This window comes from Seriola dumerili, unplaced genomic scaffold, assembly GCF_002260705.1.
Source record: "Seriola dumerili isolate Sdu_G_001 unplaced genomic scaffold, Sdu_1.0 BDQW01000073.1, whole genome shotgun sequence".
Lineage (NCBI taxonomy): Eukaryota > Metazoa > Chordata > Actinopteri > Carangiformes > Carangidae > Seriola > Seriola dumerili.
Genome location: NW_019174328.1, coordinates 4,110,593 through 4,138,489, shown reverse-complemented (window position 1 = coordinate 4,138,489; position 27,897 = coordinate 4,110,593). Strand labels below are relative to the sequence as shown.

The window sequence follows — 27,897 nt, the reverse complement described above, 5'->3', positions numbered from 1 at the left end:
TATGGCTGAAAGCCCTGCAAAAAGCCAATAAGTGGAGCTTCAGTTAAAATAATTTTTTTGAATCTCCAAATCTGTGAGGGGCAGGGTCTTAAACTGGGGCTCCTTGACTTTGTAAGGACTTGGTAGAGAAACTTATGAGGTATTAGTTTTTGTGCTTTTATTCTGGAAGGTTGTAACTGCTTTTCTGTGTTTAAATCAAATACATTCACTCAGTCATTCATTCAACCTTGGTTTAAGCAGTGAAGAAGGATCGTATACACAGAGTGGCCAACCCTAAAGTTGTGTTGCTGTTGATCCGTGTTCGCAATCCCACTGCATGGCAGACTTCCTTGTGTGGCCCCACTAGGACGCAACGTTACAACTTCAAGGTTAGTGTCCGACACCAGAAGCAAACAGCTGGGATTCCCTCAGGAATCGATCAATCTTTCGTTGTATTAAAGGCACTGTCGGGGTTTTCAGGCCCACACATTCTTTCACTGGTTCAACCCTTTGGGTTTTCTCAGAAAGCCCAGGCAGACCACTGGCCAAAGACTGCAGTCGTAACAGCAGACCAAAGGAAAATAGTTGGACGACGGCGGGGAAGAATGCATCTGGGAAAACAACACCAACATCACTTCTGCCAGAGAAAAGGAGACAGCAATACTCCTGATTCTCAAGGCTCCTTTTCCTCTCAGTCTCAGTCTCATTTAGCCTCTGTTGTGGAAATACACAAAGGATTACATCCGCCAAGTTGGCCCTCCTCAAACCACCACAAGCCGCAGCTTTAATACTTCTGGCCTGTACCAGGCATTGTGGGCCACGGCTGTTGCTGGCGCGTGTCGAGAGTGGAGATCGGTGTCGGGTTGGTTTAGTGCCGGTCTGTCCAGCGGGCTTGTTAAGCAGTTCTGGTTGTATCAGCAGAGGTTTGGGGCACGTTGGACTGACGGAAGTGATTCCAATGTGTTTTAAGATGTTCTATCAAAGGTGGGGGCCTCACTGAGGCCATCCAAAGGACAGCGCTGCTTCAAGTTACACCAGGCAAAATCAGGCTGCTCTTATTCTAACTCTGATATCTGTCAGGTAGTTTTGTGTTTTACTATTGTTATCCAAAATTTCAAATGGAGAACCAAGATTAAGCATACTATTGTCAAATGTTTCTACCCTGACAAAACGCCATGTCTATAAAGACAAATTTTCACAGCAAAATCAATTTATTTCAATAGAAATACCACAATCAGCAGTTTAGATTGTGAAGAAGAATTAAAACTGAACCTAAAGTTCAAGTTTAATGAAATTTGACACATGAATTAACAGAGAAGTACGGATTAGTGCTAGGATTTGTAGAATTTTTCCAGCAAGCTACCATGTTAGTGGTTCCTTCTCTGGCTACAGAAGTTCATCAACTGGTCGAGCAGGTAGTCACTACATCACCAAGCTTCTAGACCCACCTGTTTCATGAGGACATGTATGTGAACTTCACAGTGCCACATTCTGGTGAGACCAGACCCTTGTTGAGCACTTAACATTTAAATTTAGGCAAAGGACTACATCTTTGAGATATGAAGGACACCCAGTAACCATCACAACTAAGTGTGAGGGGCCAAGTTCCCTCAAAATTCCAACTCAATATCCACAAAATTTGCAAAAGAAAATGGAAATGAATGAATCTCTCCATCTACTACAGATAAAAATTGAAAACGCACAAAGATACAGACGTATAGAAACGCATATACACTAAGTGACATATCAATCATGCAACCAAACGCCACAATGGCTGGGATGGATGCCATGGGATATGCTGAATGCCTGAATATAATTTTAATAGACCAATCATTTTCAAATTTGCAATCATAACCCACATTAGAAGAAGTGAAAATAGGTTTTTGTATTGCTTGCAAGATGTTCAAGGTTATCTATTTCAAAAACCTTAAGCATTTGATGTCCCAAACCTTATTGCAATTCTGCTCAGTGAGACATTTTACAATGGTTTCAAATGTCAGTCAACAATAGAGGTCTATCTGTATCTGATTTACACTGTTCAATTCAGCACACAACTCAAATCCTTATTCTAACTTAAGGAAGAATTAATTGGAGTTGGAATTGGAGCTGGATGGAAACATCTTGTGTGTGGGTTTCAGACCTCTTCCCTGTGTGTGTGAGAGAGTCAGTGTGGTACAGCATTCATCAGCCGCTGTGATGGTTCCCAGCTCCACGCTTGGCCCACTAACAGTTGTTCTTTGCAGATAACAGAGGAAGTCATTTCTCCTTCCAGCAAAAACATCTGCTACCTGTTACAGACACACACACACATTACATACATTAGGTATCTCCCAAGGCTAAACACAATGTCTTCATCATCTCAGCGTAAACACACAACCAGTATGTGGTGTGCATGTACATATACACACACACACACACACACACATACACACACACACACCTTTACTGAAGCCCAAACATCTTCCCTCATTGTACACATAAGTGCAGATTATTTTACACACACATAGCAAGCACGGCCACTATCTCCTACATCAGTGGCCGTGTGTGTGATGCTCCCGTCCACACGTACGCTGCAGACCTCTATCTCTGTTTTGCTATATTTAGACCACTTCACCTGCATACAGCTCTACATCCCCTTCTATGACAGTCCTACCCTCTTCCCACAGCTGAACACGCCTTAAATATCTGCCTCCATCATCTCCATAATGCCCCCACCCATTTACCTACACATCTGCTATCTATAGCCTGGTTACAGATGGTCACTGCAGATATATACAAATTTACCAGGACTGCTATCAGCAACCCAAAAAAACCCATTTAACCAAATGTTTTTAGGTCCATGTATTACACTGAAGAAAAAGAGGAAACTAGAGTTACTAGTGGTTGTATGAATCCACCAAAGCTGCAGTTTACATGCATGTTTGTACAGACTCATATAGGCTTCACACACACACACATCTTCAACCCAGCAGAACAAACCAGAACTTTTCCTTCTGTTCCCGATTTACAGCGTTGAATAATTTGCTTGTGTGAAATGTTGTCATAATTAGCGTATGAATTCTTCAGTTGTGCAATCACAGTGATCTTTCACCTTTAAAAGCAGCAATCTTTTATTCTTTTCATGCATAAATGAGAGTGAAGGATGAATGCCATTCAATTGAGAACTTTCACCCAATGACATGTGACGTAGAAACATACGGGAATAGTAAACGTGTTACTCTTCTGGCCCAACCAGAGAGATTGTATTCAGAGGCCCAGTGAAGCTGAACAGTGTGTGAGGTTTAATGGTCTGGTGTGCTTTTGGTGGAAGGAAAAAGGAAATTAAATGTCTAAGGAAGGCTGCAGGCGTCATCTGTGCTGTATCCCGTACAGACATTTTTGCGACTGGGCGAGTGTGATGTACTGTACATCTCTACTCTCTCTTCTGGATGGTTAAAGAAACAGTTGAAAAAAATAAAAGAAATGGATGTACAAGTACGTATGCGCTGCTACAAAAATACTTTGAAGATGGTCACGAGATTTGCCTGGATACACATCAGCAACAATCTGCATCACTAGAGCGTGTACAGATTATTTTTGATTTCAAAAGACTATAACAAACTATTAGCAGGTGGCCAAAAGGTGTGGTAACTAAGGGACCTGTGCTTACAATCAGTCAGTTGTAGTGGATGCAACTGTCAGGTTGCACGGTGCTGAATACAATTCAAGGACCCCTATTTTAATGGCACTGTGTCCCATGCTCAAATCAGATGACGGTGATTTGGAGAGCTAGTTTAGTTCATGTTAATGCTGAAACAATTAGTCAATCAACTAATTAGGAGGTCAAGCAAAAATATATGTATTTCTAATCATGGATTTATCATTTTAAATTGTCTACATTTCCTGGTTCCAGGTTCTCAATTATGAGGATTTGCTGTTTTTCTAAGGCTTTTATGATAATACACTGAATTAACCATGTACAAAATGATAGATTGATTAATCAAGAATATAGTCAAGAGATTAATTGCTAATGAAATATAGTAGCTGAAGCACACGCTAGTCTAAGTGCAGCACCTTGTGCACAGAAGTGTTAGGTACAGTGGAACATAAACTGGTAGCAATCAATCATCCAAATGTATTAAGTAGTTTCTGTGTCTTGTCCTGTCCTGTCCTCCATTGCTGCTACTGTATGTGTATGTATCCTTTTATGAATTTAGCACAACTACACATTTATTAAATATTGACCATAATTAACAGCTTGGTTGTTACATTAAAAATGTCTGTGTTCCATGTTGTGGCTCTGTGTTGAAGCTGCTATAAAACAAAGTGACAAGACAATAATGGTACAGGGCACGCATGACAGGACAGAGGAACTACCAACTGTTACAACATTTATTACATTCGACTCTAAATGACACAGGGCAGGAGAACATATGGTCTCACCCTTTTGTACAGGGAGACAGATGTAAAGACAGAGGGGAGCAAAAAGAACAGGAGACATGAGAGATACAAAGAAAGAAATTTTAAAAGGCAAGACAGAAAGCAGAGGAATAGAGGTGGAGAGGAAATAGATGGAGATGAACGAGAGAAGACAAACGCAGAAACAGATCAGGAGACATCTGGGGAGGCTCCACACATGGCAGCCATGACAGGAAAGCAAACTAAAATCCACTCTCCTCCTGAAATCTCCACTAAGCCTTTAAGAGGCCCACCTTCCCTCCCGCTCCTCCTCCTCACCATGCTTGCCTTCATCCCACAGCAGACCTCCCTGCAGTCCAGACCGCTATCAAACCATAAGTGCTCCATCAAACTCTGAAGAAAACGGTGCAGTTCTCGTTCTTTGTGTTGACCCCTCTGCCCGGGTCCTACCACTCCACGCCCCCAGCTCCCTTAGCGACCCCATCAGTGTTGTTCAATAAAAGGCAGGGGAAACCCCCTATCCCCCTTTTCCTCTGTGTGTGTTGATATTACCAGCAGACTGTTTGGTTGTGTTTGTCAGAGTGTGATGACAGAACTGAACACTGGTATTTACCCCGCGATAACCGCCTTGTCTGGACAGGCTCTGTGTGGAAACTGGGTGTGTGGGACTGACAGAGGATGAATGTGTGTGTGTGTGTGTGTGTGTGTGTGTGTGTGTGTGTGTGTGTGTGTGTGTGTGTGTGTGTACTTGTGAGGACCAAAAAAAAAAGTATTTTCCCAACAGAGTGAGGACATTTTTTTCTGTGTGTGTGTGTGTGTGTGTGTGTGTGTGTGTGTTTGTGTGTGTGTGTACTTGTGAGGACCAAAAAAAAAATGTATTTTCCCAACAGAGTGAGGACGTTTTTGGGAAGTGACCAGTCCTCACAACTACAAAGGTTTGTCAGAGGGTTACTACTTGGTTTGAGGGTTAGGTTTAAGTTAGTGGTTAGACATTTAGTTGTGATGGTTAAGGTTAGGGTCGGGGGCTAGGGAATGCATTATGTCAATGAGTGTCCTCACAAAGATAGAAGTATGTGGGTCTGTGTTGGAGTGTGTGCATGCTAAGGCTTGATGCTCCACATTTCTAAACTGTGTGCGAGTATGCACATACACATGTTATGATAACTGCTTTGATGACTGGATTTTTCTTTGTTGAGCTCTCAAGTCTAACCTGAAAGGATTTAAGGATTAGAAACTCATTTATGAACAGAGGACATTCACTCCTAAGAAAGGATATAAATACGAATACAAGGCAGCTTTTATTAATTGGGAAAGGTTTAGATTTTGGAGATAAAGTTGGATCATTTAGAACAGAGAGAGATGATTATCTGTGCTGCGTGTTAGGGAATTCATCTAGCCTGAGTGTTAGTGTATCTAGTGTGGAGATCTTCCCTTGTCCAACCGGGACCCGTACGGGTTCAGATCCACGTTTCCTCAATGGTCAAACGTATCTGGGTCGGGTGCTGTTCTCTTGCCGCGGGTCCCAGGTCTGTTTAACATTATGTGTAATGCCTGAGTGGATCTGAGGAGACCCAGCTGTGTGTCTGTATAATAAGTTACAACATTAACAATAACAGTAGGATGAGAAATCAAAGAATGTGGTAACACAATGGTCCACTGATGAAAGTATCGCAATATTTATATATTTGCAGTATCATGAACTGGTTGTCTGTGGTGACATTCCCACAAAAAATACTGTATTATGTTGCTGCTAATGTAAACCCAAACATTTCCCTCTGCTGCAGCTTCACATTAAAAGCATTTAACTGATAAAACACGAGTTGAATTTTATTATGAAGTCACAGGAAATGCAACTGCATTTGTCAGTGAGCTTAACACTTTCAGCTATCCTTCATCAAAAATGCATCTACAAAACAAGACAACAGTCATTTTCATAATGTTGCAGGTAGAAAAGGAACAGGAAGGAGCAACCACAGTGAAATGAAGAGCTGCAGGCGACAGGCTGCAACACTTCAACTTCTGAGCCAGGTAACCAACTGCTGTTGGCAGACACATGCTGTGTGCAGCATAAAATCAGATAATAGTTGCTCGGATTTATTTCAGGGTAGTAGTATTAGATAGTACTGAATGAAGATAAGGGTGCACCTCATAAACTGGCAGTTGGAGCGTGTGTTTGTAGGTAATGTCATGATCAGACTACACAAGAACAGTCTGATCACGGCTGGATACAACAGTTTGCCAAGAAGAAAAATAAACAACAAAAATGTTGTTTTACTTCAGTGCGTTTAGAGTATAGTAAATTCTGTGTTGAGGACACCTCATGAGACACAAATGGAAACACTATCATGTCTAAATTTTTTTGCATTCACTCGACTTCTCTGAAAGCATGTACTATGTAAAGTGCTTAATGATAAACTTTATTTACTTTTAACACACGAAATGCAGCTCCAAGAGCTTTACAAAAAAGAGATTACATGCAAGTGTTTCATGAAACTCCCTGACCCGGACCTCAGTTGCTGAACCCTCACGCCCAATCAATGTTGCAAATCATGCAGGTTGTTAATATAGACCGAGAGTTAATACTGGTCGAGTTTCAAGATGTAGTGTCAGATGTATCATCTCCTATGTCCAGCAAAGGCAATGTGACGTGAATTTAAAGCACCATGATCACAACATAACATCACAACCTCCTAACAATACAACTGCCTGTTATCACATGACCAGTGGCGATGACAATAATGTCAACTCCATGACAAATGAGCAACCTCTATTTGCCGAGGAAGACTGTAAGATGAAGATGAAAGCTCCAGAGACATGCAGCTCAGCTTAAATGTGTGGCATGTATGTGTGTACATTATGCACATTTGTATGAAAGTATAGCATACCACTGAGAAATATACTGTAGTATTTTCCACCAACAATCACTGAAGCTACAATCACTAGATAAACACTTGTGGTCATTTAAGCAACTTTTGACTAGATGTTCTGGCATAAATATGTATATATGAGTGTTTTTATTATTTCATGTTGATGTGTGTGGGTTCAGACCTGCAGCAGAGTCCCGTGGATGTGATTGTGTTGAATTCTGGGTCCCGGCTCTGGAGGAAGCTCCTGCAGTAAAGAGTGAACTGTGGACGGGACCTGGGTGACCAGGACAAAGGGGACGAGGGCGCGAGCTGCCATTTCTCTGGTCCGATACACTGCAGAGCGGCCACATCTGCACAACACACACACACAAAGCAGCAACATTAGTGTCATGGAAAGTTATTAAAATCATGGAAAAGAGATAGCTGCACTGTTACCATAACCTTTTAGTCTTGTATTATGTAACATTTGAGTATGTTTGATTAACGGAGAAAGTTATAAGGTTTCCCATTATCACAGGTCATGGATTGTTATTGTAAATGTTGGGTTCAATTAATTTACATCTGTAACTTTGTTATGAAAATAATTGAATTACTCGGTGTATTGCATTATTATTTTTCATTATTATTTTGCTCTCCAGTCACATTATGTCATGGATAAATTCTCGAGTTAGGAATCATTAACCCATGGCTTATTCAATTTCAGACAGTTGGTCACTATTTTTATGTGTACGTTATGTAACATGCACATCTTTCTCCCTCTCTGCGTCTGTTTTTCTCTGTTTCACTGTTGCACAGGCAAAAGCCTTGAACCCTAACAGCTTAACAAGCCAGCAGATGACCAACACACAGATGTCTGTATCACACACACATGGTCATTTACAGTATTAGCTGGGGATGGAGAATGTGGCCAGTCACCCTGAGTGCAGGCTAAAATTAACCTTGTTTACAAGCTGATAGTCTTTCCATCTCCAGTGTCATAACACCGCCACCGCTGATATGAGGGAAGGACATGACCAAGACCTGAATGAGGCGAAGAGGAGGAGTGAGACAGATGAAAGGGGGCAGAGGAAGAGTGCCTGCGCCTGAAGGAACCAAGTAATCCCAACAGACTTTTCTTTATATTTGTCAGCAGCTGATTAGTTTAGCTTGGCACAAAGACAGCTAACCTGATGATTCCCAAGGAATTATTATTATATTTTCTCTGAATCCGCATGAAACTAGAAACTTAACTAGACTTAAAAGTATAATATTGTGCATACTGTCTGTTGCAATGTCTTTTTGATGCTACCATTTGGGCACACTAGAATCAGAAAATTTGAAGTTTTTTATGGTGCCTTCAAAGGAGCTTTTTGTAAGTTTTGCTATTGCTACATAGTGAATGTTAGTATTAACAGCTGTTTGCTTACCAGTCTTTGTGAGTTCAGCATCAAGCTTCATTCCTTTCCTCACTAAGAGCTGTCCCTAACCCTCTTGTTTTGCTTCTACTTCTATCACTTCTTTTCTTCCACTGACGTTAGCATGCTAACCAGCTAGCCCTGGTGCATCTCATCACGTTTTGATACCGAGTCTAGGTACTCTCCAGTCTGCCCTGAAGATGTAGCGTTGTTCAGGGGATGTTTTATAACCTCTTGTCTTGCAAACGCAATGGGGAGTAAAGCTCTTACCAAGTCTGGTAAGTAAACAGCTGTTAATGCTAACACTGGCTATAGCAAAACTTACAAATAGCCCCTTTAAATACAATCTAATCAAACACTGGCCACATCTTTATAACACTTAAACAAGACTACGAGTCTATAACAGGCTAGACTAAATGCAACATGATGGTGCTAGCATGATAACATTCTCAAAATGACAATGCTTATATGCTGATGTTTAGTGAATTAGCATGCTTACATTGGCTAATAATCACTAAACACAAACTGAGAATCACATTAGTTTTGCAGGTATTTGGTTATAAAACAAAGTATTGGACAATTTGAATTGAAAAATTGAATTGATTAGACATGATCATAGGGCTTGAGGGGGACATGAATATGTGTACCAAATTTCACGACCATCCATTCAATATTTGTCAACACTTTTCACTCAGTACAACAAATGTGAACCTCATGGTGGAACTACAGTAAAACAGTCATCAGAATTGATAATCTGGGAACCATGAATGTCTGTACAAAACTAGTACCAATCCATAGTGAAGATGTTGAGAGATTTCTTAGGATATGTGAAAACTTGACCTGCTGGTGTTGCTGAATGAACCTTCCAAACTAACCAGAGTCAGTACGATTCATCCTTTAACAAAACTGACAGCAGAAACAACCAATGAGAGGAACGTAAGCTTCATCCATCAAAACCACACCACAGCTGACACAAAACCTGACCTCCAGAATGTCTGTCACTGTTCTTGGATCCAGAGGCGCTGCGGGAGCAGTAGCTAAACTGTCTTCATCAGACTGACTTTTATCAGAAATACCATCAGTTTAATGGATCTAAATAATTTCCAAGTGGTCTTCAAGAAAAGCATCCAGAATTATTAATTCATTCATTTTCTACCGCTTATCCTCTAGTAGGGTCGCGGGGGGGCTGGAGCCTATCCGAGCATCCTTTCGGGCGAGAGGCGGGGTACACCCTGGAAAGGTCATCCAGAATTATTGATTTACTTATTTTATTGTGACCATTACAAATTTGAATTGGCTGCCTATGGGAATTACGATTCAAAAGGCACGCATGAAAAATAAAAAAAAAACACAAGAGTCTAAAGAACAGAGATGGTCACATATTGAGGCCCAACATAGGCATGTCTGTTATAGAACATGAAGCCAAGGAATAAGCACTGCTTCAGTTCAGGGCAACAACTGGGTCTTCCACATGTATAGGGAGCATGCCTAGAATACATACTGTACAGTGACATGTGTGCACAGACAAGCACACACTCGCATACATGCATGCAGAGCAAAAGTCAAAGGAGGACGAGCAATGTGTGTAGGTTGCAGGCTGTTTATAGGGTCTGTAAAGTGGGCTGTGGAGGCCAAACAAGTGGCTCAGCTCCACTGTGGAAAATTTAGCAGAAGGTTCCAGAGAAACGTGAAACACCTATCCATCACTACAGTGGTATGCAGAGATGAAAAGGAAGCTTGCTTTTTTGGCTTTGGTATGAAGGAGGGCGAGACAAGTTTAAAGACACAAACTTACAGCTGTGTATAATCTATGTCCAGAAAAAAATAAGAGTGAGGAAGAGGAACAAGCCAATAACTACGTGTAAATAATTATGGGCATGTTTTAAATTTTGACTGCTGGTAAGAATAAGAGAGAGGGAAAATAAAAGACAAGAGGCTTGAAATTTATATGGACTTAAAACAAAGGGAGGGCTGTTTGGAGCAACAAGTCATCCGTCAACAAATGCTTTTCCACCTGCTGTGAGCGTGCCTCCCCCACACACACACACACCTATAGCCAGACAGACAACCAAAGTCCCTGTATGAAACACAGACAACAGCTTGCATTCCTGAGCTCTACACGCCTGTACACGTGAATTTATGTGCGCAGAAGTTCACTGACACACACACACACACACACACACACACACACACACACACACACACACGTCTAATGACCAAAATCCATGTTCACTCCTCACTTTCTACCCCTCCCAGCTGCCATTTGGGGCCCATATGTTAACTATCTGTGCTAATTTGTCCCATTGAAACTCTTTTGCAAAAGGAAATGACAGTTTGGAGGGGTGTAATTTTAGAAACAGGGCCGCCCCCCATGGGGTCAGGAGGCAGACTGTTGACTGGCATGGACGAGACTCATCTGGGCCTCATTTTGAAGAAGTGGGAGAAAAGTTTCCTCCACAGAGACTGTAGCATGTTAGCTAAACAAGCCTAAGCAACAGAGTCTGTCACTGAAGAATGTGGGTAAGTTAGGAAGTTAAGTGGTGACACGATTACAATAATTTAGCTTAATTCATTCATATGGACACGATGTTGCTGTTTGAATACAATCACTCTTTTACTTTACAACAAAACTCAAAATAGCTTGATTTCTGTTGATAGACTAAGCAATTGATTGTTTCAGCACAAGCTGAAAGCAACACATAAATGTCATCAGTTTTCACCACTGTCTACAATAATTTTCAGTTTTAGAATAATTTGAAAGGTGCTGTTACCAGTGGTGAAAGACAGAGACTGGTCAAAATTACTCCCAATAGAGTGTGTAAATTAATCTACTCAAAAATTCCATAACAGATTTGCCCATTGCATGTGCACTAGGCCCTGCTTAAACAAACAATCCCACAGATGAGGCAAAAATGATGATAAGTATGTGTCTGAAATCTCAATTTGTTTCTTAGTACTGAGTGAACTGAATGTTTTTCAGCACAAGGGAGGGATTTAAGCCATTTTCTGCAATACCCCAATATAAAAATATTCAATTGTAAGCAAAAGTCCTGCATTCAAAATTTTACACACTATATAGCTTTTTATTTGCAGTAGTAAATACTACCCCTGCAGCAAAAAAAATATCCTGTCTTCAAATGTTAATTTACCGTTAGCGGTGTTTTGTTACTACAGAAAACAAAATAAACAGTAATAGTGGCATGAACAAGTCTGGGCACTCGACTAAGTCAGTGCTTTATAACCTCACAGAAAAGAAGCAAACTCTGCAAACTCTTTTTGTAGCAGTGATCTAGCAAATTGCATACTGATACTATAAAGATAAATAAAAACAGACTGTAGGGAAACCATACCTACAGCTGGATAACAAAAAATGCATTTTCTACTGATATGATACTTTTTATACATTTAATGACTGTTAGCAATTTAAAAGGTATAGTATCAGGTAACATTTTGAATTCAGTTATGTTATACAATCTGTCATTGTCCTGGAAAGCCAACAAGTTAATAATAACATGAGCAGTAAGGGGAAACACACAGCATCTCTGTTGGGAAGGAAATGACAGCGGTCCCTCCTAAAACCTCACTTTAGTTTATGGGCATTACCATGCCCTTTGAAAAGAAATGAGATATGAGACAGTGAGGACGGGAAAGGAGTAAGGCAGGGAGGGAGGGTGAGGAGTGATGCCTGGACTGGATATCACAGGACATAAATCACTATACAGGCACTCTGAGGTTTTAACATGAAGGCGGAGAGAGAACGAGGAGGAGAAGAAAAAGAGAGAATGTGAAAGAAAGACACTGGAGGAGATAAAACCAACTGTTCTCCAGATAGAAAGACGTGGAAGGCTGGAACGAAGCAGCCATCAGTCTTTAGAATAAATGGGTCTGCTCGTCATCATCCTCCCCCTCTTTGTCGTCATCATCGCCATCATCATCATTCTCTTCATCATTAGCCGTACAGGTGTGACGCACACAGAGGTCGGGAAGCAAAGGAATGTAAAAGTTCTTGCAAGGGGGAATAGAGGGTATAAAGATAAGATGCTGTGTGGTGTGATGGAGGGATATACAGTGGGGTTAAAAGTCTGAGACCACTCCCATTCACTTGTAGTAGGGGAAGAATTATTAACACGACGCTCTGTCCTGTCTACAAAAGAGGAGCTAAGATACATTTAATTATTGGACGCGGTGGCTCAGATCTTACGGAAAAAAGGAAGAAAAGGGTGAGGAGGAGGAGGGAGCTGACAGTCATCGACCTCATCAGACACGTCCGCACATGCCTGGGGAAGATGGGTTGGGGGATGGGGGATGGGGGTGGGGAGGTGGGGGTAGTGTCGAGAAACACGGCTGGAGCCAAAGAAGTTAGGGCTGGGCTATATTTAACATCTCCAACATGTGGGCTTCATTTGGGTGGATCTGTGCACTGCATACCTTCTCTGACAGAGAGAGTCAGCCAGCCAGTCAGTGCTCAGCTGAAGACCTGTTCACTGCACCAAGAAGCGATGGGTCCGTAAAGAATCACTTATAAATGTCACTAAATCACTGATTTGGTCAAATAAAAGTCTGGTGAATCAGTTAATCAGTAACTTGGAGAAACAGCTTATTTTCTTTCTGCTGCACAAGGCAACTTGGCACATTTGCAGTTCCAAATGGTAACCGTTCCTGTTGACCTGGGGGGCATAGGAGAGATGAAATGAGGGCATAGAGGGAGAGACGTGAGATATTATATGAGGTGAAAGAGACCGATACATGCTGGTGTTCTAAAAACAACAGGAAGTTAGTCATTGCAGTGCGGCCTGCTGATGTGCCCCTCCATTCGCGTCAAAAATGGCACTCCTTCTCTGAGTCATCACGCAGTCAAATCAGAACACAAACGTGACACATATGTTTTTGGATTCAGAGAGACTTAAGCTTTTCATTTAGAAATCATAGAACAAAGACACTCCTTATAGCTCCAGGACCTGCTTAGAAATCATCACGTTTTTTAAACTTTCATCAGTATCAAAGTAATCCAGTATCTGTACATCCATCTGTATGCAGCAAACAAGAATTGCTAATAGCAAAATGTAAGCAATCCATTACTGCCATAAGGTAATGGTAATGTTAGTCAACTTTTTTGTCGGTGTCATTCAGATAAACGATCAGTTCCTTAGTTGCTTCATTATTGATGCAATTAAAATAGTAATTAGTGTCCCATCTGTTTTAAATGAAATTTTACTGTAGGTGTCAATCAACAGTGAGTGAATGCTGTATCCAGACAAATCTGGACAAGGTAGAAGTAGTTGTCCCCATGCATCAACTCTGTTTCTCAAAACTTTAACAATTACCAACAAAAACCAAGTAGGTTTAGGGTTAGGTTTTTTACTTTTGCAGGTCATGATCTAAAGCATTGACCAAATTCAAATGTTGACCTGATGATGGTGTTAAGAAAGGGGATGTTTAAGTTAAGGTATCACTAAAGTTACAACTCATCCACTAGAAAAATTGTAAGGCCCAGCAGCGGAACCTGTATGCTGGGACCAGGGTCAGTAAAAGCTTTATGAATTATTTTGAGTGACATCGGCACTGAACCGAGATTTGTCCCAGTGGGCTGCTGCCCGATGACCATATTGACGATGTCTGTTCTTATTCTAACAGCGTTCCTGAGGCCAGGGTGCTAGCTGGCTACGCTTGATTGAGCCGAGGCTGGGGCGCTTGCTGAAGCCTTTTAACAAACAGATGTCTCTAACCATTATATCTAGGTTTCCAACTGAACTGCCCCAAATTCCTTGATGCTTAGGCCCGGCAGACCGCCGGGACTTGGAATACCCTGGTGGAAAACCTGCATCCTAAGGAGCACATGTGTGTGTATCAAAATTTGTTGCAATACATCAACTTGTAGTTGAGACATTTCACTCAAAACCACAATTGTACGCCTCCTGATCAGCAAACTCTTTCATCCTCTGGGTACCATGAATGTCTGTACAAAGTTTCAGACAATGCATCCATATTTGTTGAGGTATTTCCTTCTGGACCAAGGTCTTCTGACACCGTCATCCATAAAGTCATGCTGCTAGATACTAAAAAAATCTTGAGAGACAGTGGTGATGTGGATATGGCTAAACAGTTAAATGTACTGCTGATGGAGCAGCAGACAAACATTTCGGCTATATCATTTTGAAAACAACCAAATCCCCAAACAGTATCTACTCACAAAGAACTCTACAACACTATATTGATATATCATTCCTGTACTACCGACATCGGCCAGATACCAACACACATAAAGTAATAGACACACAGTTGAACAACACCCACACTCAAAGTGCTGTTATCTAAACCGTCAGTAAAGCATTCCAACCTCAAGGTCTTAGCCTCACACCCCCATCTCCTCCCACACATACACACACACACACACGCGCGCGCACACACACACACACACACACACACACACACACACACACACACACACACACACACACACACGCATATACCATGTAAAAGCTTGTCTAAACACATGATGTGATATATTTTACATCTTAGGGGAGCGTGTAACTACCATGTGTCCTCGCTGATGCACACTGAGTCAGTGAAGGTCCTCACAAGAGCAGTTACACACCAGGCGTGTAAGAAGTACAAGCTTATGTTCTATTTGCAGGTGCAGTGCATGCAGATGAACATGTTCCAATAATATTTGTAGATTTCTCCATCTGAGGAATGTCAAAAATGAAGGCTGTGACCACAGTTTCCCAGTCGACTGTAAGGTTTACTCGGCAGTAAACAGTGAGTGGATTCAGATAAAACCAGTCACAATCTAATCAACCGCTGCGACACGAGACGGCACTAACAACAACACAACTCTCTGCGGAGACCAACTCAGACTAGACAGGTGTTTTGTCTTAGTGGGCAAAAACACAAAATTAGACCAAGACCACACACACACACACACACACACACACACACACACACACACACACACACACACACACACTGATGTCTATCTTATTTTTTGTCATGGTCATAACATTACAGTGTACAGTATAATCTGGATTTTGGGGATTGTGATGTTAGAAAAAACAAAAGAAATGATGTAAGACACAGGCTTATATGAAAGATGCAGAAGCACCTGTTCAAACAAAAGAACACACACTCATGTTTAGACTGTAGGTGTTTTGTCTCAGTGATTGTGAAGTGTTCTATACTTAAAATGAGTTGTGGTTCAGAGAAACGTTGTTGGAGAGCAGGTGCGAGACCCTCCTGGATTTGACAGAGCTTTCCCTTGGTAATGCTTTTTTTTTTTTAAACCTTTATATAAGCAGTCGAGCTGACTGGAAACACATTGATAGAGATGACACAAGGGAGGAGCTGCTGATGGATCACATACTACATGAGCATCTCCGCTGGGACTAATGGAGCAGTTAGGAGTTGAAATACTTGTTCAAAGACACGCCATCTCTTTCATGAGGGAAGAGAGTGAGTTGACAGATGGATAGTGGCAGTATGGAATAAAAAGAAAGTTATACAAACCTGCTCCTAACATAGGAGCTGACGTAAGTGATGACAGACAGACATACAGATAGATTATCAGCTTGATTTGACTATTTCTACATCAAAGAGAACATAACAATCAATTGATTTTGTCTGTGTATGTCCTTTGTGTATGGAACATCTATGATGCACATGTGTATGCTTGTGAGTGTGTGTAGCACTGAAACCCACCTAATGATGAAGGGCATGAATGGGGTGAGGCCCAGAGGTGAAGAAGATCCGTCCATGGGAGAAGGGTAGAGTCGACTGAGCACCAGCAGCAGCAAGAACAGACTGGGGTGTAGCTTCACCTGACCGCTGACACTGAACACACAGGAACACGAACACACACACACACACAGCCATTCAGATTTATGGTTGAATGAAAGGACTGTTGTTAATGTTGTTTCCATACAAAAAAATGCATTAGCAAGTTCTTTCTGTCAGACTGCCACCTACAGCAAATTATTGCCTATTATTAGATGTCATAAGATCAAATTTATTGGGCTTCACAGAAGCCTCGTCTGTGCATTGTTACTTAGAGTAGATTTCTGAGAAATGATGTAAAAGTTTTGATGCAAACTATAAAAGGGAAAACTTCAGCTTTTGGAAGGCCAGATATTTTTGTTGGAGGCCTGGATTTGGTTCACCGGCCGCTATTTGGCTACCACTACTGTGTGATCTTAGTCATATCAACTTGTTCATATTTGACTGTCTCAAATAACCAAATTCTTGCCAAGAATGTGACCTGCCTGAGAAAAAACACAATGACTATTATAAATCTTATAGCCTGTTTTTCATAGATTTTCATTAAAAGAATAGCTTGCTATTTTTTTGCTGTCCTTGTTGATATGCTGTTGCTATAGCAGTGTATGAGACACAAATAGTTTGGATGCAGTTCTAATGTGTTGTCAATTTTCTGAAACAAGACTAAAGAGCAATATGAAAACCACATAAAATAAAAAATTCCAACACAAAATATCATGGGCCTAAATTCCTCTGGCACTTTATCTAAAAACCACCCACACTCTAATACAGACATCTCCTCATCCGTCCTGGAGCTGAGCTTTTTGACCTCCCTTTTTTTTGTCCATCCAAATCTCATCATCACCATCTGAGTCAGAATGGAAACTGTCGGTCTGTGCCAGCGGCTTCACAGTTTCACTCTGACACACTCATGGTGAGGAAAATGAAAAGAGAAAGAGAAACAGACGAGAACTTAAGCTATTAGAAAGGAAAATGACTAAAATGTATGAATATCAGGTGTCTAATGTGGAGAAGGGCCCTGCCGTTCCTTCAGAACAGTTTTATTCCCTCCGCTGGATGAATAAAGCAGAAATCACCTCGCCAAAGGTTCAGTGAGTTTGACAGTATTTCTGCTGCTGAAGGAGGCCTTCTACTTTATCTTGGTGTTAATAAAACTTTAGTAATGCTTGTTTAGTGGTGATTAAGGTGGAAATATCATCTTAGAATATGGGAGGACGATTGGAAAACAGTGTTTACAATGTAAGGAGAGCTAAGGAGTATGCACAATCTGCTTATGTGAGCGTGTGTCAGGAGAGCAGAATGTCCTTCGGGCCCTGTCATTAGTCATGAGGATCTCACAGAACAGACACACAACAACAGGCCCCCTGCAAAAACAACTTGTGCTTTTCATTACTTCATTCGGCACAGAACCGTCCGCTGGGACCGCTGCAGATCGGCAAGATGGGAAATGTAATAGCGGCCCGATTAGTAACCGGTCTAATGTGTTTAGTGTCACAGTTCAGTCGAGCCCAGCGGGACAGGATGTGATGTCAGAGATACAGGAGAGGGGGCAGATAGAGGGGAATTGCAAACATATTAGGCCATGTTGGGATACAGCTGGAGGCTCAAACACTTGACAGGATGAAAAAGAGACTGTGGCATTTAATGGCACTCTTAAATTCCATGCTGAGGTCTTCCATGAATTTCTGCCCTCTCTCCCTAAACTCCTCAATCATCTCCAGTATCCGGGTCTTTGATGAAAGGGTTATTTTTGTTTTACATCTTTTTAAAGAGAGTGGAAACAGAACACTGACCTTAAGTATTTTTTTATTCTTCATTTAGAAAGCAGTGATGGGGGACACAGTAGCAGAAGAAGCTCTAAAGTAAACTAAACTTTTAGCTTAGCATTTAGTTTGTTCTCAGACAAATAAATCATCCGATTTGTTTAGGAAATTAGAGAAAAGGACTTGGGTCATGATATGAGAAGTGTTTTCTTTGGCAGTGAGGCAGGAGCAGATAAGACCATTTAAATGTGGGCAGTGACCTGAAATAGCTCCAGAGATAAACCGGGTTAAGTTTGCTACACTGAGATAATAACATTAGGATTTTTATATTTATGAATCTATAGGTCACATAAAAACATAATTCCGTCACTGAGAAGTAAATCTCCTTACCTTTATGCCAAGTATGTGCTGACGCTTATAGCATATCCTCTTCAAAGGTTTAGGTTTGGGGTGGGTGATTATACAAGTATGCTCTGTGCAAAATGTTACATCTAATAATAGAGATGTAAGGTGGTGATTCACACACAGATAAAGGAACTGGTAGAAATGATCACAATAGGAGATTGTATGTTTGTTCACCAAACAAAAGACAAACAAACTCAGAATGAGGAGATTAAATCCTCTCTGGCAACAAATGGGTGTGCATGAGGAAGCAAATGTGAGAAGTGTTAATTTTGGCAGCTATTTTCAGATTTAATCATATGCATTTCATCCTCCATATTTTTAGCTGTAACATAACAAGCAGAAAAGTGTTGCCTATCTACATGCTACAACAATGAGGAGAAGCACAGAGCTGGAAGCACGTCGCCTTTCTAAAAGGTACCCTACATTACAGCCACTTTCTGTTCATCTTTTGCTCTGAGTGCTCTTTAAATGCTGGTTCCAATTGTGTGTAGGTCACTTCTATGATCACTCAACTATTTCTGGATACAGCATTGTTTCCATTCATAATCCTTCTTTATAGTATTTTTGGGGAGAGCATTTGTATGAAATGGATGGATTACATAGTGCATAATGTATATACATAGACTTTAAAGTATACGCTTACAGTTCCAAATCTCATTTCTATAATCTTTTGTATACTGTGACCTATTTTGGGAATGCACTTGTAATGCAACTTCCACGAGACTGCTGAAAACCACTAACAGCAGCTCTTCTACTTCCTGTCCTGCTGTGCACCACCACAGTACGGTGTAGATGGTCTGTTTGGGTGGCGCAATGCACTAAGATGATGTGGGAATGCAGACTGCCAAGATCTGGTTCCGTGGGAAATTTGCAAATGTTTTAACAAGGGTCGAAGGGAGTGAGGGGAATTGTGAAAGAGCCGGTCTGAAAGAGCATTCAATTAATTGGATCCATATTAAGATAAGGCTGCCTGGGGAGCTGCTGACGACTCCAATGCTTTTAAAAAGGGAGTTCGGGCTGAGCTGAAAACGATAAGGCCAATGAACCTCAGTGGAATCAACTCCCCACTGCAACAAAACTAAACTAAATCTTGACAAGACATTTACTTTATTCAGTCGTAAAGTCTTGTGTTTTGGGTAAATAGTCTGTCAACTGTGCAAAAGAAACACAAGGATTCAATCCAGGTCAATGCTCCTAGATTAGAGATAAGAGCTGCGTTTATATTCCCACTTAAGAAAAATCTAATTTCAGTTCTGAGAAAAAGTTGCACCAATTTATGCCAGGAAGCCAGCAGCCCAAAAGCACCGCTGCCTGATCAGTTTAACAAAACAAAAGAGCTGTCTCGTAAAGCTTAAAGGTGAGTACAATTAAACCTATAATGGGATCATGAAAGTGTGAAAAGTCATGGCAGGGACTGAATGTGGATTAAGGAGAACCGCCTCACCCGTCCACTGTCGCTGCTGCCTCCTCCAGCTGGTTTAGAAGGAACGGATAGAGAGCTGGAAAACGAGTGAAAAACTCTCGTCCCGTCATCCTGAGGGGAGAAGCAGGAAGAGAGAGAGAGTATGAGTATTAAAGTCATGAGGGCTTTAGACATCTCAGGATTCTGAAACAGGTCGTTTGTTTAGGACGGTGGTTTTGGGACTAGAATGGTGTCATTCAATTTTGCCTACTCCAAACCCGTGCAAATAGAAAAGAGAAAACACAATATACAGCTATAATATATAAAAGCTAGCAAGTTTTGAGCAAGTACTATGTAGTAACGCAGCACATGACTGAAGGCTTCCATAACTGACTCCACCATAAATAGAAATAATAGGAAATACTAGTAAATTCCACTTAATTACACTTGTAATTGAACATGTTCTTCCACAGACCATCCCTCTGTGCCATCAAACAACACATGAAGGGAAAGTGACCTAACAAACCACAGCAGGAGACAGAGGAGGGGAAATCAAGCAGAGAGGAATTTCAGTTAAACATGGTGAACATCTGATAAGGCGACGGTTTTGTGCCAAGCCCTGTCTCCTACAACAAATCAAGCCTTTATGTTTGTTTACCCTACTACAGCTGGAAAACAACAGTTGCGTTTGTATGTATGCACATATACTGCGCCATATGGCACGGTCGCGTGTGTTTGCCCTTATGTATTCACTCACACACATACACAACTATCAATAAAATGACAAACTTTATATTTAACACTGGCGGTCTCGCCGCTGCAACCACCATTCAGCCTCAGCGCCAATAAAGATTTTATTTAATTCTGCCTGTCTAAATCAAGTTGTTTCTAAAGTAAAGAGGTCTGGTGTGCCAAGCACATGATCACAAGACTGGAGAGATTGCACACTGCTTCAGTCACTAATTCTTGACTAACACACAAAAAAACACACACACACACACACTCTTGGACCTGGTTCAAGTTAGCCACAAGCAGTGTCATGGTAGGGAAGTGGGTTGTGCGTGAATAGGTTTCAAAACCCCTTCAACATGGATGCAACGCCCTCCTCACCTCCTGTGACCTGACACATACACACAGATGTAGTGTGGGGGTAACGGCACGTACTCATGTACATGATAACAACTGCAAAGAAAGGTTATTGTTGCTGTATACATGCGCCAATACAGGACTGTGTGCATTATATAAGAGTGTGCGCCCCCCACCCTCCTCTGCTTTCTCTAATGAGAGTCTCCCAGTCCAACAAGCTGCCTGGAGGACAAAGGTCAGAGGTCGTGTCGGAGCAGATTAGATGGGGTAAAAGGGGTGAGGGCCACAGAGGAGGAGAGAGAAGGGAGAAGGTGGTGTGAGTGAAAAGGTCTGGTCATGTTTGTGGGCTCAAAGCTGCGTGTGCACACTCATGTAGGCTACAATACCTTCAAGGCAAATGGCACAAAATGTGTATTGAAGATTAGTTGTTACACAAGGTGAGTAGAATATTTGCCAGTATGCAGTGATATAACATGTGGAGGGGGAGGATGGCAACTAAATGTATTCACTCAACAACTGTACTTAAGTACAAGTGACTCTTAATTGCCCGTAGGTGCGAATGTGAGTGTGAATGGTTGTTTGTCTCTATGTCAGCCCTGTGATAGACTGGCGGCGTGCCCTGGGTGTACCCCACCCCCAATGTCAGCTAGGATTGGCTACTTTGGCTTCAATGCTTAAGTAGCATTGAAGCAGAAACATTATCATTAGCGTCTTATATAATAGGATATCAGTTGCACCACTCTGCAAAATTAGCACTTTTACATTTTATAGGTTATGTACATTTTTCTGATAATATTTATGTGCCTTTACATAAGCAGAATCTGAAATACGAGACTCCAGCTGATGTGTCTTTAAGCAAGGTCCTGCATTCTCTGAAGACAAAGATTTAATGCGATGCTCAAAAGCCCCTCAGTGACACTGATTTGGACGTTTCTACATGCAGTACAGACTTGAGATACAGTTAGAGGAGTTGGTTGGAATGCAGAAAAGCAAATCTTCGCTCTGTCAGCTTTGTTTACACTTGCATTCATCTCAACAGCGATATCGGTTCAACATCGATGTGTGGTTATGGAGCGGAGAGGTCCGTGCAGAACGATGATCTACAAGCAAACAATATGTCTGGATTCAAGTAACTATGTAAAATACACAGCTGAAATTCCCACAGACAGCAAGAAGCTCAGTCTTTCCAAACACGCAAATACACGTAATGTTGTAAATAAACAGGTCTGCGTGTGAGGGAAATATATGTTTATGCTCCGGCTTCAGTGGACCAGGAGACGCTGACACACACACAGCCAAATATTAGAGTGGACAAGCTGTCACAAAGCATTTTCTGCTGCCAGAGATCACGACCGTAAAATCGGGGTAATAACAGAAACCAGACACACAACAGATTGTGGAAAAGACAAACTCTCAAAGGCTATTATAAATGAGCTGCAGCTTTCTTACAAACATACACAGTTCTACACCGGTTTCAGGTCAACACAACTGAAATATTACAAGAACACCATTGTAACATAAAAGTAATGATGTGTGAACTAAAAATATTTTTAAAAAGGAAAATATAAGTCAGACTAAAAAACAAGTTAGGGTTCAAATGCAGATTCTCTTAACCATCGTTCTACTCTTCATTCAACATGAACTCTCCCACATGCACATAAAAATAACCTCATGCAGTAATAAGAAAAAAGAAAGCAGCAGACATGAGGAGGGGGAGATAACTTAGGGCTGTACAAAGGGAGGGACAGCAGACTGAAAACACAAGTGAAAACAGACAAGATAAACAGGAGCAGCCTTGGCTTAGTTAAGAGTTTTCAGAGGCCTTCAGAGAAGTAGCCAATAGAAATGCATTAAAACTGAGCTTCCTGGAGCAGGGCCCAAAACCCTGTGAAACTCTACCCTGGATTATCTGTGGGGGAGCCAATCACCTCCGAGCTCAATATAGACCCGCTCACAGTGACAATGCAAACACGCTCATCTTAAAGAGATGCGAGTAATGATTCCCATGTTCGCCATCTTAGTTTAGTGTGTTAGCATGCTAACATTTCCTCGTTAGCACCAAACACAGTACAGCTGAGGATGATGGAAAGTTTTGCAGGTATTCTGCCATGAACCAAAGTAGTGGACAAACAGATCACAGAAGTTGTCATTTTGCATGATGGCAATGTACAGCAAATAGCATTCTTGTGCTCTGTAATGCTAACAGAACAAAAGGCCAAAGACTCAATACCCAGCTTTCTCAAGAAACAGTACTAATGTTCAGGTGACAGCTGTTTAAATGTTTGTTGTTTCTTCCTATTTATCATTAAATTCATACGCGCCACAAAAGGTAGGGAGACATTTCTTGGTTGTCTAGACATGCCTAGAATTTTTTTGTTCAAAAAGAGAAATAAATCAAAACAAAGAAAATAAAGGGATTAAACTGTGTAACACCAGAAAATAAGACAGAAATATGTTTTTAATTTGCTGCAGCATCAAATATATCTGTGATCGTACAATCATTTGGAACTTGCAGCATCCCAAGTGCTCAACTCCACCTAACCTGCCTCTAAGTTGGATACAACAAATCATAAAATAAATGTGGAAAAAAAACCACTTGACCCAGGCCTGCTACTATTTTCATTATCAAGGTTTCCACATTCTTGGATTGCTGCTTGACAATCTATTGGGAGCCTGTTATGGTTTATGACTCTTTTCTAGAAACCTCAATAACAATCTGCAATTTTTCAAGCAATCCTTGACAGCAGAGCAGGACTAACAACTGATAACCTTCCAGCTAATGTGGAGACAGTTAGCGCTCCGAGCAGATTCATCATTTGCACAACTCAACCCCATTTCGATTGGGTGTGTAACTGTTGTAGATAATCCCAGAAACATTTTATCCTCCAAAATGAGACATCCACCAACTGACAGCTCATCCAACAAAAGCATTACTGTCAGACACACAGAACATTTTGGACATTTAGGTTGCTCCTTTTAACTGTAAAAGTTTCTTGTAATCTCAACACTTCTGCAGCGATTATGTGTAAGAAAATCACTACTCGTTCTATCTACTGTGAGTTTAAGGTGGCAGTTTTTCCCAATATAGAATATTGTGTGGCTAATTCGAGGCGAGTCCTGTTTACCTCTGTTCTGGCTGGATTTAACAACTAAGAAACAACAAAAAACAGAGACATTGTTTATACACATTTGAATCTTCCTATTTAAATAGCTACCAGAGAGTAGGTCAGTCTACGTCCATGACAAACATGAGTATCTATGAAACCTGTTATTAAAAGTTTATTCTCTGAGATGATTAATTGAAGTTAAATTATTATCATCATAACTAACATCACCTTGGGTTTCAATAGACCCTTTTAGTACCACATGGTCTATGGTGTAAATGGTATAAACAACATTGTTCAATCATCAGTGAATGTTTCGGTCTCTCATAAGACTGAACATGAAGTTTTTTTGCACATAGTTTTTTGTTTGTAATTATACTTTTGATGGCATACTTCTACAACAGATGCAAATACAATGCTGTTTTGTACTTTATCAATTACAGACCACGGGTATGAAACCAGGTTCAGCATACCACGATATTGGAGTAATAATAATTAATTGATACTGAAACTGCCTTTCTTCATTTGGCTCCGGTGTAATTTCCCTCTTGCTGGTACAGCAGCAGTGGAGCCCTGCACCTCCACAGGCAAAAATCAGCTGTGGGTTGGAGGAGAGTGAATCTTGTATTTCAGCCAGTGCTGGTGCAACAGCGCCCCTCTGTGGTCTAAAAAGCAACTTTTCATACACATCTACTTTTTTTTAACATTGGTTTTCAGAACTCTAAATGTTTATACTAAATAGTTTGCTTTCTCGTAAACTGGTTGACTGTTTATGTCTTAAAACAAGTGTGAAAAATGTTGTCACAGTCAGTTAGGATAATTACAGTCAGTCAACAAGATGACTTTTTTATATAACTGTTGGAGCAAGTGATACTGCAGTGGAAATAAAGGGAATGACCTCAAGGCACTGACTGGATTTCCCTTGTTCTAAGACCTTTTATTTCATTTTTTTGCACTAGTAATTTTGACTTTTGGAGCTTATTTGCACACACATGACTGATAACCACTGATTTGTACTTCCCTCATTCGAATGTAAGCGTTTCATTCTGCACTGATGCACATGACAGGAAACTTGAACTGGTAGAGCAGTGTTAGAGAGGGAGAAGGAGCAGACCTGTTCTTTTTTGAGTGCTCATCTTTCCCTTTCTTCACTCCAAAAATCCTTGTGATCAGAGTGCTGAAGAGAAGAGTGGAGGAGTTCCTCACCTGGGACAGAAAAAAAAAACAAACAAAACAAACGAAAAAAAAAATCAGGGAATGAGACGGGAAGGAAGACCGAGAGAGAAAGTCTATGTAAGTCTGTAAGTCTAACACAGAGCAAACATCTGCATCATTAGAGTCGATTAAACTTTATGGTCCTTTTTCAGGCTACAGTTTGTGGTGCTGTGTTACTTCATACAGTGAGGTGATTTAACAGAGTGGAAAAAGTATCAGAAACACCTCGGAGGTGTTGGGGAAAAACATTTTAAACCTGCTCAAACAGGCAAACAGGTTAGTGTTAGGATGCATGATGATGAATAAAGGGAAAGAAGATGGAAGTTGAAACTCACTGCCCACACGGGAGAGGTGAAGCCCAGCACAGCAGCCTGCATCCCATCTGAGACGAAGGGGATGATGTTTTCCCCCAGACGAGTGTCCCTGTACAGAGCCCTGAGGATGTTCAGAGCATGGACCTGTGGGCGGGGGACACAGATCATATCTAACCACTCAGCAGAATCACATTAAGAATACATCACATCACAAATCACATTAAAAACAACGAGACTTTGCATAACCATGAGAACACTACGTTTGTTGACACCTTAGCTGATCCCCTGCAAAGCGGTCTGCCATTATCTGATACACCAGGAAGATTCTTACCAGTCTAATAGTACATTCATAAGGTTACTGAAGCTGACAGACATATTTACCAGCAACAGCCAAGATACAGCACCATTTGGCTGCTATGTAATTTCTAGAGCTGGACTCTTATCTGTGTTATCCACCACCACTGCCATAAATGTTTTAGTTTCTTAGTCCAGTATTAATAACAACTCAATTGGTATAAAATATTAGGGTGAAAAGCAAAAACTGCAAATATATAATAGCATCCATTATACCAGTACTTCCCATGATGCTGTCTCTGTCTGTTTGAAACAGCTGTCCCATCTGACCACATGTATGACACCTGCAGGGCAGTACTGGATGATCATACCTGAGGGACGGTGGAGCTGTCAGTGTTCCTGTCAGCAGACGGCATGGCCAGGGTGATCAGTTCTCTCATGGTCATCTTCAGCAAACTGCAACTGGAGGACTTGGGCTCAGAGGAGAGCAGAGCCTGCACGAGTAGAAAACAACATTAACACAGAAAAAAGATACAGAAAGTAAAATAAAGTGCAAAAAAAGAAAAACTGGCTGTTTAAATGATTAACGCTGATATGATCAGTATGTTAGTATATTTATTCAAAGTGCATGCGCATATATATATATATATATACACACACATACATAAACATGAGATGCAACTACATTGTTATGTTTTCATCACATTTTCTTTCTTCCTGCAACAGGGAAAGACAGAACTTTATATTAGTAATGAGAGATACACTGCAACAGGTCAGTTCTCAAGGACCTGGATCTGATGCCATCCTGATACTGACAGAAGAATAAGAACATGTGCTGGTGCAATGTCAGGATATGAAGGCAAGAAATATGGTCTGATCATGTTCCCATGTAGACTAACACCACTTATACCGCCCATTAGTTTATTAGAAAAACATCAATAAGTTGTTTGTGCAACTGATGCACTTGTTACTGTCCTTGATTATATGTCGCATGAATTCAATAATTCAATGTGCACTTAATAAAGTATTCCTTATTCCTTTGCTCTAAAACTGCAGCAACAAAACCTCTACATTGAATTAAACTGTGCCCACCACCACAGAAAATCTTATCTGTGACATAAAGCCAAAGCCATTATATAAGTTTGTTTATACTGATGGCTTCACTAAATGACATCACTTGTATGTGCCAGGAGTGGGAGTTGGGAATGAGGGAGCAAGGAGGTGACAGCACTTGGCTGCTGTGTGAGAAAGGAGTTATCTTACTGAGGGAGCTGATGGGAACCAGCTGTGTGCCTGGCCAGGGTTATGGTTAAAGAGTTAGGCCTGGGAGGGATGGAGAGATGGAGGATAGAGGTAGAGAGGAAAGAAGGAGGAGGAGGAGGCGGCACAGTCTGGCTCCTATGAACTCTTGGGGGGTAGGGATGTAGGAAGGTAGGAGGAAGAGGAGGGCTAGCGCGGATCCTGTGAAGTCTGTCCCAGGTTGGTCCGGACCAGCATGAGGCGAGCGCAGGAGCCAGCCTTCCTGGATCTGACTCCATCTTTGTGTGTGCAGGAATGTAGCCCAAAGCTCTGCCAACGTGTGAACTTGTGCTTCTCTCCAGACTTCCTCTGCTTTGGTTGACTGTCCCTCTTCCTCCTTTATCGTATCTTCTGTCTCGCCGTCCATCTTTTTATTCCATCATGCTCCGTTCTGCCATGTTACTCTTCCTCCATCTCTCACTTTACTGTACCTTCAACTTTATCTGTGATGTCTTTTAATTTGAAAAGTCAATTCAGCCAGGCGACAGGGTTGTTCACATGCAGATAATTCCCATAACATCCCATAAATAATCCAGGTTAAGTACAAAACTGCAATGAATGCTAATATCAGAGAGTCAAAGTTGGGACTTCTGAAACCTGGAATTGA

At 41.2% G+C, this 27,897-nt stretch overlaps 1 protein-coding gene across 1 annotated transcript in view; it reads right to left on the bottom strand.

Annotated features, from left to right (window-relative positions):
* thada (THADA, armadillo repeat containing) overlaps positions 1-27,897 on the bottom strand; it is a 93,833-nt gene that overhangs the window by 41,514 nt on the left and 24,422 nt on the right. Inside the window, exons 24-29 of the mRNA XM_022744001.1 lie at positions 26,363-26,485; positions 25,719-25,841; positions 25,283-25,374; positions 20,021-20,110; positions 16,334-16,465; positions 7,426-7,594 (exon numbers count right to left, since the gene is read on the bottom strand). Of these exons, the coding sequence (XP_022599722.1) occupies positions 7,426-7,594; positions 16,334-16,465; positions 20,021-20,110; positions 25,283-25,374; positions 25,719-25,841; positions 26,363-26,485 (729 nt within the window). The remainder of the gene's footprint in view (positions 1-7,425; positions 7,595-16,333; positions 16,466-20,020; positions 20,111-25,282; positions 25,375-25,718; positions 25,842-26,362; positions 26,486-27,897) is intronic.